Source organism: Ursus americanus, chromosome 16 (assembly GCF_024610735.1).
Source record: "Ursus americanus isolate L20-20 chromosome 16, mUrsAme1.1.p, whole genome shotgun sequence".
Taxonomy (NCBI): domain Eukaryota; kingdom Metazoa; phylum Chordata; class Mammalia; order Carnivora; family Ursidae; genus Ursus; species Ursus americanus.
Window position 1 is genome coordinate 4,088,039 of NC_142142.1, and position 15,176 is coordinate 4,103,214.

The following is a 15,176-nucleotide window of genomic DNA, read 5'->3' on the forward strand; positions in this document are numbered from 1 at the left end:
TCCAAGCCATTGACGATGGCCCTTAATAACTCTAGCTGGAGGCCACTCCAGCCTTCTTTTTTCCTGATGGGCATCCCCGGTTTGGAGGAAAGCCAGCACTGGATAGCATTGCCACTGTGTGTCCTTTATCTCGTTGCTGTAATGGGCAATGTCAGCATCCTCTTCATCATCTGGACTGACCCATCCTTGCACCAGCCTATGTACCTCTTTCTGGCCATGCTGTCTGGCATTGACCTGGTGCTGGCCTCCTCCACTGCGCCCAAAACCCTTGCGGTGCTCCTGGTTCATGCCCATGAGATTGGGTACGCTGTCTGCCTGATCCAGATGTTCTTCATCCATGCGTTCTCTTCCATGGAGTCGGGTGTGCTTGTGGCCATGGCTCTGGATCGCTATGTAGCCATTTGTCACCCTCTGCACCATTCTACCATCTTGCATCCGGGGATCATAGGGCGCATTGGGATGGCAGTGCTGGTGCGGGGGTTGGTCCTCCTCCTCCCCTTCCCTATCCTGTTGCAGAGACTCATCTTCTGCCAGGCCACCATCATAGGCCATGCCTACTGTGAACATATGGCTGTGGTAAAACTTGCCTGCTCAGAAACCACAGTGAACCGAGCTTACGGGTTGGCAGTGGCCCTGCTTGTGGTTGGGCTAGATGTCGTGGCCATTGGTATTTCCTATACCCTCATCCTCCAGACTGTGCTGAAGGTACCTGGGAGTGAGGCCCGACTTAAGGCCTTTAGCACATGTGGGTCTCATATTTGTGTCATCCTGATCTTCTATGTTCCTGGAATGTTCTCCTTCCTCACTCATCGCTTTGGCCACCATGTACCCCATCACGTCCATGTTCTTCTGGCCACACTGTACCTCCTTGTGCCACCAGCACTCAACCCTCTTGTCTATGGGGTGAAGACTCGGCAGATCCGCCAGCGAGTACTTAGGGTTTTCTCCATTAAAGGATAGATCTGAACACATCTCAGTTATTTTCTTCTGAGTCTCCTGCTAAAGGAATTGCCAGGAGCCCCTGGCTGATCAAGGCTATGTGGCTAGAGATCATTCCACAGTGAGGAATCCTTCTAGTCCTATTAGTCTTATGGCAAAGAGCACCTCTGGACATTTGGCTCCATCACTAATTTGATTACCTGGATAACTGGAGTTGTGATTATTTGGCTGTGCTTTCTTTTGCTTATGATCCCAACATTTCTCTATTCCTGTATTGAGGGGACTTGAGGACTGGAGAAAAGATATAGCATTGCATATGCCATTTTTTTCTGGCTTCGCCTAATGACTGTGCAACATCATCTGGTAAGGAAATGGGAAGTCCTAACCTTTGCTTGGTTTGGTTTTGGAGTGTCTTCACACCCTTGAAGTTAGTGCTATGAGTTCTAGGTCACTCAGCTTCTGTGTAGCAACAGAGTCTCTCATAGCATTTCATACTGCCAATATGTCAGAAAACACTTCTTGTTACAATACGACTGTTAGCCATGTATTTAAATTAACTTAATTGGTGAGACACTATGATAGGTTCTTAGAAAAATTAGATACAAAAACTATTTTCAAGGAAGAAATGTATATTGCAGAGTGGATTTCTTTTTAAAAAGGTCTGTTTGCATTTTTAACTTATTCATATTTTTTATTAGGATAAAGAAGGAATAAGACCAGTATTGAATATATGTATGTTTTATAAGTCTTAATTTAACAAAGCAAAACACCCAGGTAATTATTATCTAATAACTGTAAAATGTGCTGGAGTCTGGTACTGGTAAACACAGCTTTGTTCATACATGTAGAAGTAGTTTTGACACTTGAAAGAATAATTTCTCTTTCTGAAATGCGGATATGGAATTATATCAATTAGATGCCCCCCCCCCATTTCGAGTACTAGGAACTGGGTAAAGCTTACAAGAGGATTGTCATAATTGGTATACTGCATCCTGTTTGTTGGATGTTGCCCTAAAATCTGGCTTAACTCTTTTGTGTTCCTAAGTAGTAACACATTTTCTTCAGTCCTGGAAGATACCAAGTCATTGCTGCAGTGTGGTAGGGTGCTCTCGTGTTGAGAGAGTCCTATCTTGGGATTCCATAGTGGTTGAAAGCGGGGAATGGATGGGTTAGTGTTCCAGTTTCTTCTTTCTTGGTAAATTTTACTCCTAATAAGTAGTTTTCAGGTACTGAGATGGAGTATGAAGTCTTCAGTTTGGCACATATGGGTTAATTAGGGAGGAGTCACATGAGTTCTTATTGCAGGAGCAATTACAGGTTCTCATCACCTTGGTTGTAGGCCTAGGACTTGAACTCTGGTGAGTTGTCCTGGGGAAGCCCAGGCTGTGGTGTATGTTGTATCACATCCACAGGAAAACTGTCTTGGCCCTAGAGGTACTTAGGTTGGGGAGGTTATTCAAAGTAGTGGTTTGTTCTCTCCTTCCATTTATACCACTTGCTGATGTGGGTATGATGTGGGTATGACAATGGGATCTGAAGAGCTTCCTTGGATCACAAGATGGAAACGTGTGCTGAAGCTGGTAGAGCAGCACTATAGAAGAGCCTGTGTCCCTGATGCCGTCTGGGCCACCAACCCCGACTTAAACCTGGGACAGAAGCTCGTATCTGGGCTAAGCCACTATGTTTGGGGGAAGCTTTTTGCAGCTGACTAACCTATAGCCTAAGCAGTAGATGTTTTTCATCTCAGATCATCCAAGTGGGATATGTCTTCTGCCTGAAGGATGTCTTTTAGAATTTCCTTTTGAAAAGGTTCTCAGTTCTTGTTTGTTTAAAAATCTGTTTATTTTATTCTCATTCAAATTTACTGCCAGAAAATGTTTATATCATTTTCTTACTGTTTTATTTTCTACCGTGGCTATCGTATATCTCCATAAATCCCGTTTCATTCTTAGCAGTGTTTATTTGTGCCTTTCCTGATTTCCTTGCTTATTCACGTTAAACAGTTATCAATAGTATGAAAATATTTAAATGTTTAAACTTACAGCCATTTAACTTAATGGTAGCACTGGCTTTTTGGCTTTCACTTTTCTTGTCGCGTTTTGCACAGAGAGGACTGTACTGAACCAGCTGCTCTGGCAATACAAGAACAATTCCCCCATCAATTCACTAAAAGATTGCTTTCAATTTCTGCTATCAGTTCTAATGGTTCTAAATTGGATTATTTCCTGAATCTTTTTTAAATATTTTATTATGTTATGTTAGTCACCATACAGTATATCCTTAGTTTTTGATGTAGTGTTCCATGATTCATTGTTTGCGTATAGCACCCAGTGCACCATACAATACGTGCCCTCCTTAATACCCATCACCAGCCTATCCCATTCCCCCACCCCCCTCCCCTCTGAAACCCTCAGTTTGTTTCCCAGAGTCCATAGTCTCTCATGGTTCATTCCCCCTTCTGTTTACCCCCCTTCATTCTTCCCTTCCTTCTCCTACCGATCTTCCTGCTATTTCTTATGTTCCATAAATGAATGAAACCATATGATAATTGTCTTTCTCTACTTGACTTATTTCACTTAATAAGAACATTTCTCACATCTGCATGAAGCTTTATCTTTTCCCGGTCCTTTCCCTAACTTATAATTCTGCCGTCCACACATACATACCTACATTGGTTTAGAGATTTCTTCATTCTGGTTTTTCTATAAAGTCAGTGCAGTTGATTTATAAATTCCAGAAATATTTGAAAGTATATGACCCAAGCCTAGAACACTTTCCCATATTCTAGAAATTTTACTGTATTATTATTATCTTTGTATCTCTTTAGTCATTAGATTTCAAACTATATTACAAAGCTAATAGTTTTATAATAGTAATAGTAATAGTTCTGATAGTAATCAAAACAATGTGGTATTGGCATAAAAGCTGACACACAGATCAGTGGATCAGAATAGAAATAAACTCATGCATATATATTCACAATTTATTAGGGCAAAGCAACTACAAATATGCAGTGGGAGAAGGATTATCTATTCAATATATGGTGTTGGGAAAACTGGATATCCATATGGAGAAGAATGAAATTGGACTTAATCTTACACCATACACAATAATCAACTCAAAATGGATTAAAGACCTGAATGTAAGACCTGAAACCATAAACTCTTCAAAGGAGACATAAGAGGTAAACTTTTTGACACTGGTCTTCTTAATGATTTTTTGGATTTGGTATCACAAGAAAAAGCATCAAAGGCCCAAATAAACAAGTGGCAGAACATCAAACTACAAAGCTTCTGCATAGAAAGGAAACCATCAACAAAGTCAAAGAGCAGTCTATGGAACTGGAGAAAATATTTATAAACCATATATCTGATAAAGGATTAATATCCAAATCATATGGATATTATACAAGTTAAGAAGATCTTATACAAATTAATAGCAAAAAACCAAACAGTCCAATTAAAAATGGGCAGAGGAACTGAATAGACGTTTTTCCATAAAAGATGTACAATTGGCCAACAGGTGCATGAAAAAATACTCAACATCACTGATCATCAGGGAAATGCAAGCCAAAACCACAATGAGGTATCACCTCTTAACTGTTAGAATGACTATCATCAAGAAGACAAGAGATAACAAGTATTGGTGAGACTGTGGAGAAAAGGAAATTTTTCAAAAAAAGATTTTATTTATTTATTTGTCAGAGAGAGAGAGAGAGAGAGAGAAAGCAAGTACAAGCAGGGGGAGCAGCAGAAGCAGAGGGAGAAGCAGGTTCCCCACTGAGGAAAGAGCCTGATGGATCCCAGGACCCTGGGATCATGACCTGAGGTGAACGGAGATGCTTAACCAACTAAGCCACCCAGGTGTCCCAGAAAAGGAAACTCTCGTGGACTGTTAATGGGAATATAAATTGGTGCTGCTACTATGGAAAGCACCATAGAGGTTCCTCAAAACAGTGAAAGTAGAACTACCATACAATTCAGCAATCCCACTTCTAGGTATATATTCAAAGGAAATGAAATTAGTATCTCAAAGAGATATTTGCATCCCTGGGTTCATTGCAGCATAATTTACAATAGCAAGACATGGAAATAGCCTAAGTGTTTTTCAACAGATGAATGCATAACAAATTAATGAATAACACTGTGAGATTATATATATAATATATATATATATATATATAATATATATATATATAGTATATTGTAGAATATATATATGGTATATGGTATATATATATATAGTATGTTGTAGAATATATATATATATATATATGGTATATTGTAGAATATATATATTGAATATATATTGATTATATACATATATATATTCATACACACATGTACAATAGAATATTATTCAACCATGAAAAGGAAATCCAGTCATTTGCAACAACATGGATGGACCTTGAGAGCATTATGCTAAGTGAAATAAGTTAGAGAAAGATAAATACTGTATGTAAAGATAAATACTGTATGTAAAATCTTAAAAAAAACCAAACACATGGAAACAGAGAACAAATTAGTGGTTTCCACAGGCAGGGTATGGGGGTGGGGGAAATGGGTGAAGGTGGTCAAAGGTACAAACTTCCAGTTATAAGATAACTTCTAAAGATGTGAAAAAAAAGGGAACTTTGAGAGAAGTAAATCATGTTGTCAGTCCAACATCTTGAATCAAAACTATTACAATTGTAGCTAAATTTTGTACATACTTTGTTGTATGTACTCCATGCTAGACCAGACTCCAAGAAGGCAGGAGTCTTATATATTTCATTTACTTTTCAATACCCAGTGTCTGACTTACTCCTCAGCACAACAAACATCCTCAATAATTCTTTGTGATACTAGATTCAGTTAATGCACAAACTTGATATAATGAGTGCTCTCTTTTTCCTTTTATTAAATTTTAATGTGATTTTCTGTTTAGGACTAGTGGAACAAATTTTCCATCCAAGAATTAGCTGCTCCTCATCTGAGAAAGACAGGGTGCCTCCCTAAGAGTTGAAGCTTAGTAGTGCTCTTGGAGATTGAAAGTGCAGATTTCTCACTGTTTCACCCCTCTGCATTCCTAGCAGTAGAGAATGCTCACAAGGAATTAAAGAGGGAGTAGAGTGAAAATAGTTGAACCCAGTAAATTGCATATGCATGGCTCTCTGGTACATCATTATTGGAAAATGAAGGTGGGATCTGAAGACAAAGAGGAGGCCATCAATTTCATTCCCTTAATTTTATGTCTTAAAACCCCAATACACTCCCTTTCTGTACCCAGATATGGTGAGATTTTGTTTGAAAATTTGGTTACAATACAATTACCCAGTAATTTGTAAGGAGAATTTGGAGCTGTAGCAGAATGTACAACAGTATGGAGGTTCCTCAAAAAGTTAAAAATAGAACTACCCTATGACCTGGCAGTTGCACTACTAGGTATTTATGCACAGAATACAAAAATATTGATTTGAAGGGTCATATGGACCCAGATGTTTATAGCAGCATTATCAAAAGTAGCCAAATTATGGAAGGAGCCCAAATGTCCATTGACTATGAATGGATAAAGAAGATGTGGTATATATGTAATGGAATATTACTCAGCTATATAAAAAAATGAAGTCTTGGCATTTGCAATGACATGGATGGAGCTAGAGTGTATTATGCTAAGTGAAATAAGTCAGAGAATGACAAATACCATATGATTTCACTTATATGTGGAATTTAAGAAACAAAGCAGATGAACATAGGGGGAGGGGGAAAAGGGAGTGAGGCAAACCATAAGAGACTGTTAACTAGAGAGAACAAAATGAAGGTTGATGGAGGGGAGGTGGGTGAGGGATGGGCTAGGTGGGTGATGGGTATTAAGGAGGGCATTTATTGTCATGAGCACTGGGTGTTATATATAAGTCATGAATCACTAAATTCTACTGAAACCAATATTACACTATGTGTTAACTAACTAGAATTTAGATAAAAATTTGAAAAAAATGCAAAAAGAATGGCTGTTTTTCAGATTTCTTTCTGTGAAAGAGATCATTGGCTCTTATACAGGTGAGTTTATGATACTTGGATACAAAGCAAAACAGAGTCCACTACTATACTTACAGATCCTCCAGACAGGCCGTGAAATGGATAGAACATATTTCCTATGTTTGAGATGCATTAACCCCACCCAGTGCTCCCAACCATCTCTGCCCTATTGTATTAGTGATCCTTCCTTTATGGAAAAACAAACAAGGGAGAGGAGAAGGGGGAAGATAGACCAGAAGTTTCACTCCTATTATTTCCCTCTTGTGGTGAGAAGGGCAAAAGCCTTCTTCCATGGAAGTGGAGTGGAAGAAATAAAGTTTTTCCCTAATAGATTGCAAGTGGCTCCTTTCACATTCTTTGGGTGAGACTGATAATGTTACATGGGAGTTGGAAAATGTGGGGAGATGGAGGACACTCTTTTTGTGTTGGCTCATAAATTATGTCTTAATAAATTTTGAAAGAATGAAAACTTACAGAGTGTATTCTCTAACCAACATAGTTATATTGAAACCAATAACAATAGGATGTCACGAAAAGCTCCAAACACTTGGAAATTAAATAACACACATCTAAATAATTAATGGCTCAAATAAGAAATTATACAGAATGTTAGAAAATATTTCAAATTAATTGATAATATATAGTAAAAGTTGTGGAATGCAAATAAAGAGAAATTAGAGGAAAAATTATACTTTTAAACACTTATATAGTATAAATTATTGATCTCTGTATCTAAATTATATATTTAGTATAAATTATCTAAGTTGCCAAGAATTTAGGAAAATAAAAATAAATTAAGCCTAAGGTAAACAAAAGTAAGGAATTAATTAAGATAAAAGAAGGATCAATAAAATAGAGAACAAAGAAAATCAAGATCTTGAAGTCGAATATTAGGAAAGAGCAATAAAATCGACAAAGCCCTAATAACACTTATCAAGAACAAATAGAAAAGGAGATGATATCATCAAGATAGTAACAGAAGTTGCCTGACGTTTGTCCCCTTCACAAGAAGACCAACTAGCAGCTATGTATAGACAAGACACCATTGTGAAAATTCCATAACAAAGGGGTGAGGCTGTAGCATCCTCCTGGACCACAGAGACCCAGAAAGACTGCATTAGAAGAGTAAGAGTGAGGTTTCTCTTTGCCTGCTTTGAACCTCTCCCAGGACAGCACGGCACTGCACTAAGTCCTAACCAGTTTCTCCAGTGATAAAGGAGAGCTCAGTATGGACATCCAGCTCCGTCAACATTGCAGGGTGCTTTCTGGGAGGCCCACTCAGGTCTTGCCTCATAGGGATCATGAGTTAATCTGCATGGCTTGACCACTGGGCATGAAAGAGAGATGGGAATGGGGATAGGGGTTTATCACAATCAGTGCTCAGATGCTGGAGGGCACCCTTCCTGCTGCAGTAGAACCTGAGTAGAGATCTCAGCCAGTGGTTGACCCCATCAGCAGACCTGAGCTCATGGGTCCATCTGGCCAGTGAGCTCAGTTGGCAGTTCTGCCTGATTTGAGTCCCCAGTCAATAGGCATTACCAGCCTTGGAGTCTATTCTATGACCCCATCCAGGCAGGGAAACAAATTCACAGCCCCACTCACTGTTGAGCATAGGCTCTGGTTGTGCTTGACCAGGAAGCCTTGTCCTGGTCAAATGATAAAAAATGATTTTCAAAGAATGATGAAATGATAAAGTGAGAAAAAAATGATAAAAAACACTCCACCCTAAACAAACCAAAACCAGCAGCCCTGTGCAACTGTTGAACGTAGCCTCTAGCCTAGGCTACAGTCTCACTCAGCCTATGTTCCTGCCTGATTATTGAACACAGCCCATGGCCTTGCCTGTGCAGAGAGCCCAGCTAGTAACCCTGCCCAATCAAAGAGCATAGCTTGTAGACGTACCCAGCCAGGAAGCCTGGACAGTGGCTTCACCTGGTCACAGTAGCAAGCCTTGTGCCATTGCTGCTACCAGCTGACCTGTTCAGTACCCCAAGCTGAGCTGAATAGCAAACCTGTAGAGTATGGAAAGGAGACTGCTTACTCCAATGCACAGATAGCAATGCAAGGATAAAAGGATCCCAAAGATTCAGGTAAACACAACACCACCAAAAGAATCTAATAAAACTCTAATAAGAAAATGGTGATGTAGGAACTGACAAGGAATTCAGAGTAGTCCTTTTAAAGAAGTTCGGTGAACTACAAGAACACATAGACATACAACCAAATAAAACTAGGTTAACAATGCATGAACAAAAGAAATATTAGCAAAGAAATGATTTAAAAAAAGAAACAGAGTCTTTTCTTCACTTTCTTTTTCTTCTTGTTTGGTAAAGGGGAAAAAAATCACAAAATGAATCTGACTTGTTTTACCTTAATTTCATCATCACAAACCCCCAGAGATATTTAACAATGTCTGTGACTGAAATAATCACTCCCTCAGAAAAGTTGTTCTTTCTTTTTTTACTTTCTTTCTTTACCCCCGTTTTTTTTTTGCCTTCCACTTTTTAAAAAATTATTATGTTCAATTAGCCAACGTATAGTACATTTTTAGTTTTTGATGTAGTGTTCAGTGATTCATTAGTTGCATATAGCACCCAGTGCTCATCACAACACATGCCCTCCTTAATACCCATCACCCGGTTACCCCATTCCCCCATCCATCTCCCTTCTGCAACCCTCAGTTTGTTTCCTGGAGTCCAGAGTCTCTCATGGTTTGTCTCCCTCTCTGATTTCTTCCCCTTCAGATTTCCCTCCCTTCCCCTATGGTCCTCCATGCTATTGCTTATGTTCCATGTATGAGTGAAACCATATGGCAATTGCCTTTCTCTGCTTGACTTACTTCACTTAGCATAATACCCTCCACTTCCATCTATGTCGATGCAAATAGTGGGTATTCATCCTTTCTGATGGCTGAGTAATATTCCATTCTACATATGAACCACATCTTCTTTGTCCACTCATCTGTTGAACGGCATCTCAGCTCCCTCCACAGTTTGGTTATTGTGGACATTGCTGCTATGAACATTGGGGTGCATGTGTCCCTTCTTTTCACTACACCTGTGTCTTTGGGGTTAATACCTAGTAGTGCAATTGCTGGCTCATAGGGTAGCTCTATTTTTAACATCTTGAGGAACCTCCATACTGTTTTCCAGAGTGGCTCTACCAGCTTGCATTCCCATCACATCCTCGCCAACATTTGTTGTTCCCTGTCTTCTTAATTTTTGACTTTCTAACTGGTGTAGGGTGGTATCTCATTGTGGTTTTGATTTGTATTTCCTTGATGGCTTGTGATGTTGAGCATTTTTTCATGTGTCTGTTGGCCATTTGTATGTCTTCTTTGGAAAAGTAACTGTTCATATCTTCTGCCCATTTCTTGACTGGATTATTCATTTTTTGAGTGTTGAGTTTGAGAAGTTCTTTGTAGATCTTGGATGTCACCCCTTTATCTGTAATGTCATTTGCAAATAACTTCTCCCATTCCGTGGACTGCCTCTTAGTTTTGTTGACTGTTTCCTTTCCTGGGCAAAGCTTTTTATCTTGATGAAATCCCAAAAGTTCATTTTGGCTTTTGTTTCACTTGCCTTTGGAGATGTGTCTTGAAATAGAAGGCAGATGAACAGTAGAACAGATCAATGAAACTAGAAGCTGGTTCTTTGAAACAATTAATAAGATTGATAAACTGTGGGCCAGACTTATTCAAAAGAAAAGAGAGGGGCATCTGTGTAGCTCAGTTGGTTAAGTTTCTGCCTTCAGCTTGCGTCATGATCCCAGGGTCCTGGGATTGATTCCCGCATCAGGTTCTCTGCTTGGCAGGGAGCCTGCTTTTCCCTCTCCCTCTGGTCCTCCCCTCTGCATGTGCTCTCTCTTTCTGCCTCTTTCAAATAAATCCAAAAAGAAAGGACTCAAATTAATAAAACCACGAATGAAACAGGAGAGATCACACTAACACCAAGGAAATAGAATTATTAGAACTTATTACCAGCAGCTATCTGCCAACAAATTAAGCAACTTGGAAGAAATGGATGCATTTGTGGATACTTATAAACTACCAAGACTGAAACAGAAGAAATAGAGAATCTGAACAGACCAATAACCAGCAAGGAAATCGAAACAGTAATCAAAAACCTCCCAAAAAACAAGAGTCCAGGGCCAGATGGCTTCCCAGGGGAATTCTACCAAACATTTAAAGAAGAAATATTCTATTCTACTGAAGCTGTTCCCCAAAAAATAGAAACGGAAGGAAAACTTCCAAACTCTTTCTATAAGACCAGCATTACACTGATCCCAAAACCAGGCAAAGACCCCATCAAAAAAGAGAATTACAGACCAATATCCCTGATGAACATGGATACCAAAATACTCAACAAGATCCTCCTAATAGGATCCAATATTACATTATAAATATTATTCACCAGGACCAGGTGGGATTTATTCCAATATTCCCTAATCAATCGATGTGATAGATCACATTAACAAAAGAAGAGACAAGACCCATGTGATCCTCTCAATTGATGCAGAAAAAGATTTGACAAAATACAACATCCTTTCCTGATTAAAACTCTTTAAAGTAAGGGATAGAGGGAACATACCTCAATATCATAAAAGCCATCTATGAAAAGCCCACAGCGAATATAATTCTTAATGAGGAAAAACTGAGAGCTTTTCCCTTAACATCAGGAACATGACAGGGATGCCTGCTCTCACCACTTTTGTTCAACATAGTACTAGAATTCTTAGCCTCAGCAATCAGACAACAAAAAGAAATAAGACATTCAAATTGGCAAAGAAGAAGTCAAACTCTCTCTCTTCATAGATGACATGATACTTTATGTGGAAAACCCAAAGACTCTACCCCCAAATTACTAGAACTCATACAGCAATTCAGCAATGTGGCAGGATACAAAATCAATGCACAGAAAGCAGTTGCATTTCTATACACTAACAATGTAAATGAAGAAAGAAAAATTAAGGAATTGATTCCATTCACAATAACACCAAAAACCATAAGATACCTAGGAATCAACCTAACCAAAGAGGTAAAGGATCTATACTCTAGAAACTACAGAACACTTATGAAAGAAATTGAGGAAGACACAAAGAGTTGGAAAAACATTCCATGCTCATGGATTGGAAGAAGAAATATTGTTAAAATGTCTATGCTGCCCAGAGCAATCTGCATATTCAATGCAATCCCTATCAAAATACCACCGACGTTTTTCACAGAGCTGGAACAAACAATCCTAAAATTTGTATGGAACCAGAAAAGACCATGAATCACCAAGGGAATGTTGAAAAAGAATGCCTGACTTCAAGCTATATTACAAAGTTGTGATCATCAAGACAGCATGGTGCTGGCACAAAAACAGACACATAGACTGATGGAACAGAATAGAGAGCCCAAAAATGGACCCTCCACTCTATGGTCAACTGATCTTTGACAAAGCAGGAAAGAATATCCAATGGAAAAAAGACAGTCTCTTCAAGAAATCGTGCTGGGAAAATTGGACAGCCACAAGGAGAAGAATGAAACTGGATCATTCTTTTACACCATACACAAAGTTAAACTCAAAATGGATGAAAGACCTAAAGGTGAGACAGGAATTCATCAAAATCCTAGAGGAGAACATAGGCAGTAACCTCTTCCCCACTGGCCACAGTCTCTGCTTTCAAGAAAAGTTGTTCTAAATACACTGGAGAGGTAGGAAGTGGTCAGATTATGTATGACCTTGATTTCATTAATTAGGTAAAAATGTGTTGATCCTACTATATTCTAAACACCGTGTGAGACACCACATTAATAGGGAACAAAACTGACAGGGATCTGTCCACCCAATTCATGTGTAGTGTTGAGTAGTACATAATAAGAAAGCAAGTTTTATTTAATGAAGAATGGGAAGCTACTGATATTATAATGTAATATGAAAACTGTAAAGATAAGGGCAGTGACCTTAACTACTTTATTCATTGTTTTATGCCTGTGACTATTCTAGTGCTGGTGACATGGTTGGTAATAATAAGTAAATACTTATTGAATGACTGAGATTTACATAGGGTAAATTAGTCACCCACATCCGTGCAGATATCAGATAGCAGAGTTGAATTCAGGATCATATAAAAAACAGGTAATAGGTTAATTTCATTAAGAAATTCTGGAAAGGTTCAATATAACATTTCAGGATGTTGAAAGTGGTATAATGTTTAGAAGGATGGTCTGTGGAGTCAAGCTGATAGAGAGAGATTTGAATTTTAAGTTAGTTTCAAATCCTATCCTTTGCATTGCAACTGCTGGCACCCAGTAGCATCATAACATAAGGTGAGATGAAGGTTCCCAAGAGATTGGCTTATTGACCCCAGGGTTTTAGTAACCCAAACTAGGACTGTTCCCAGATGGCGTGGAGAAGGGGGTGGGACAGTGTGAGGAACTGACTGCAGATCATAAAACCCTCTAGATTTTTTCATCAGAGCCAAGGAAGCAGTTCTGGCTCTGGTTACTGGATGCAGGCATTTGACTCCTTTAGCAGGACTCAATCTGTTGCATCGTTGGTGAGTTTCAGGGCAAGGGAAGAAAATCATGCTGTGCTGGGCCCACAACAGCTAAGTTGCCAGAAGATTCATAACAGGAGACTTTCTCTGCATTCTTATATTGGCTCCCATGATACGAGAAGTTGGTCATGGGTGGTGGTACTAGATGCACTAACATTCGAAGAGACTCTCAGGAGTCTCAGCAATTCCATATCATGTTTTGAGTTTAAGTATGACACTGAGCACCTAGGTCCGTGAGGGTCAGGGAAAAAGCTGGTGAAGAAATTCGGTTGTTGCCTTCCCCCATCACGTTTGAGCAGAATAGTGTTAACAAGAGGATTATTTTACAGGATTCATATTCAACAGAAACAGATCTCTCTGTGATTTTCTCCCAGTGGTCCTAGTTTTTATCTCTTCCTTTTGAAAGTCAGTTATGTATTTGGGGGACATCGCTTAGGTAAAATATCTTCACTTTCATAAATTGTTCCTCATCATGAGTTCTTAAGGATCTTTTTATCCTGGACATCTTCTAGGTGGTAGTTCCAAAAATATTCCTAAAACCAAGATGCACTGAACTGGACACTATTCTAAGCATGGGTGAAACAAAGCAAAGTAGAATAAAAGAATAATCACCTTCCTTCTGATCACTGTTACTTCCTTTAGTAGAGAGACAGTTTCTAATTTTTATTAACTGAATATGTCAAAACTTCGACTCATATTCATGTCCAAACTTCTACTTGGCAATATATCCAGGCATTTGACCTTTTGCTCTGTACCTATTCCTTTGTATCCCCTCCTCTTTTATCCTTTATATTAAGTACACTTTTCTTAGTGAAATCCAGGCAGCAGAAGGATGAGCTTAATTTAGAACCATTCCTTACAATATGAGGAAAGAATGAAGACAGGGAGCTGGATGGATAAGAGACTGGGATTTCTGAGGTATGTTCATGCACAGGGGCTACACTTAAGGGAAGGAAAAAGAACAAAAAAGAGCCAAGGAAGGGATTTTTCAGGGGTGGCAGAATAGGCAGGAAAAGATAATAAGTACGGGGTGAGAAATAAAAGTAACAGTGGTTTGAACTATATCCTATGTGCTGTGATTTCCAATTCTTCTTCCTTTAACACCAAGCTTTCAAATGAATTCAAACTCTTTTCTGCAGAAGTCAGACTCATGTATATTTTGATAGCTTACAGATTCTACAATTTCAACAGATCAAAACTGGATCCATCATCTCTGCCTCTAAAACATACATCAAATATTTTCACAGCCTGTCTTGTGAAATTCAGTCATTTAATCCAGAAGAATTAAGAATTCTTAACCTCTCTTCTTCTATAGAACCACTCAGTCTAATCCTTTCTTATGCCATTTTATTTATATCTTTAATTATATACCTCTAATTATGATCCTTTTCTACATCTTTAGAGCCATTCTAGAGGCATTTATTTACACAGTGACCACTTCTCAACTGAACTATTGAAGCCAACAGTCACCTCTTTTTAGATGTCCTTTGTCTCTTCTGGTTCCTTATGATTGGGTGTAAAAGGAAAAGGAATAAGAGAGATTTGGTATCTTTGTTCAAAACTGAAATCATGGTCTTTACAACAAATGGGGATGTGGGATAGATATAGAAATTTATTAAGACACAAGAGAGTTTTAATCAGGAATGGATATTGTATTTTGTTAAATGCTTTTTCTGC

At 38.7% G+C, this 15,176-nt stretch overlaps 1 protein-coding gene across 1 annotated transcript; it reads left to right on the forward strand.

The window, feature by feature from the left end:
- Positions 1 to 960, forward strand: LOC123782798 (olfactory receptor 52L1). The gene has a single exon (XM_045783109.2). The coding sequence runs from the start codon at positions 16 to 18 to the stop codon at positions 958 to 960; it is 945 nt and encodes a 314-aa protein (XP_045639065.2). The 5' UTR covers positions 1 to 15.
- The last annotated feature ends 14,216 nt before the right edge of the window (positions 961 to 15,176 follow it).

Bases quoted from the DNA above. Each gene is read 5' to 3' on its own strand.
- LOC123782798 (XM_045783109.2), top strand. From the start codon at position 16: ATGGCCCTTAATAACTCTAGCTGGAGGCCACTCCAGCCTTCTTTTTTC.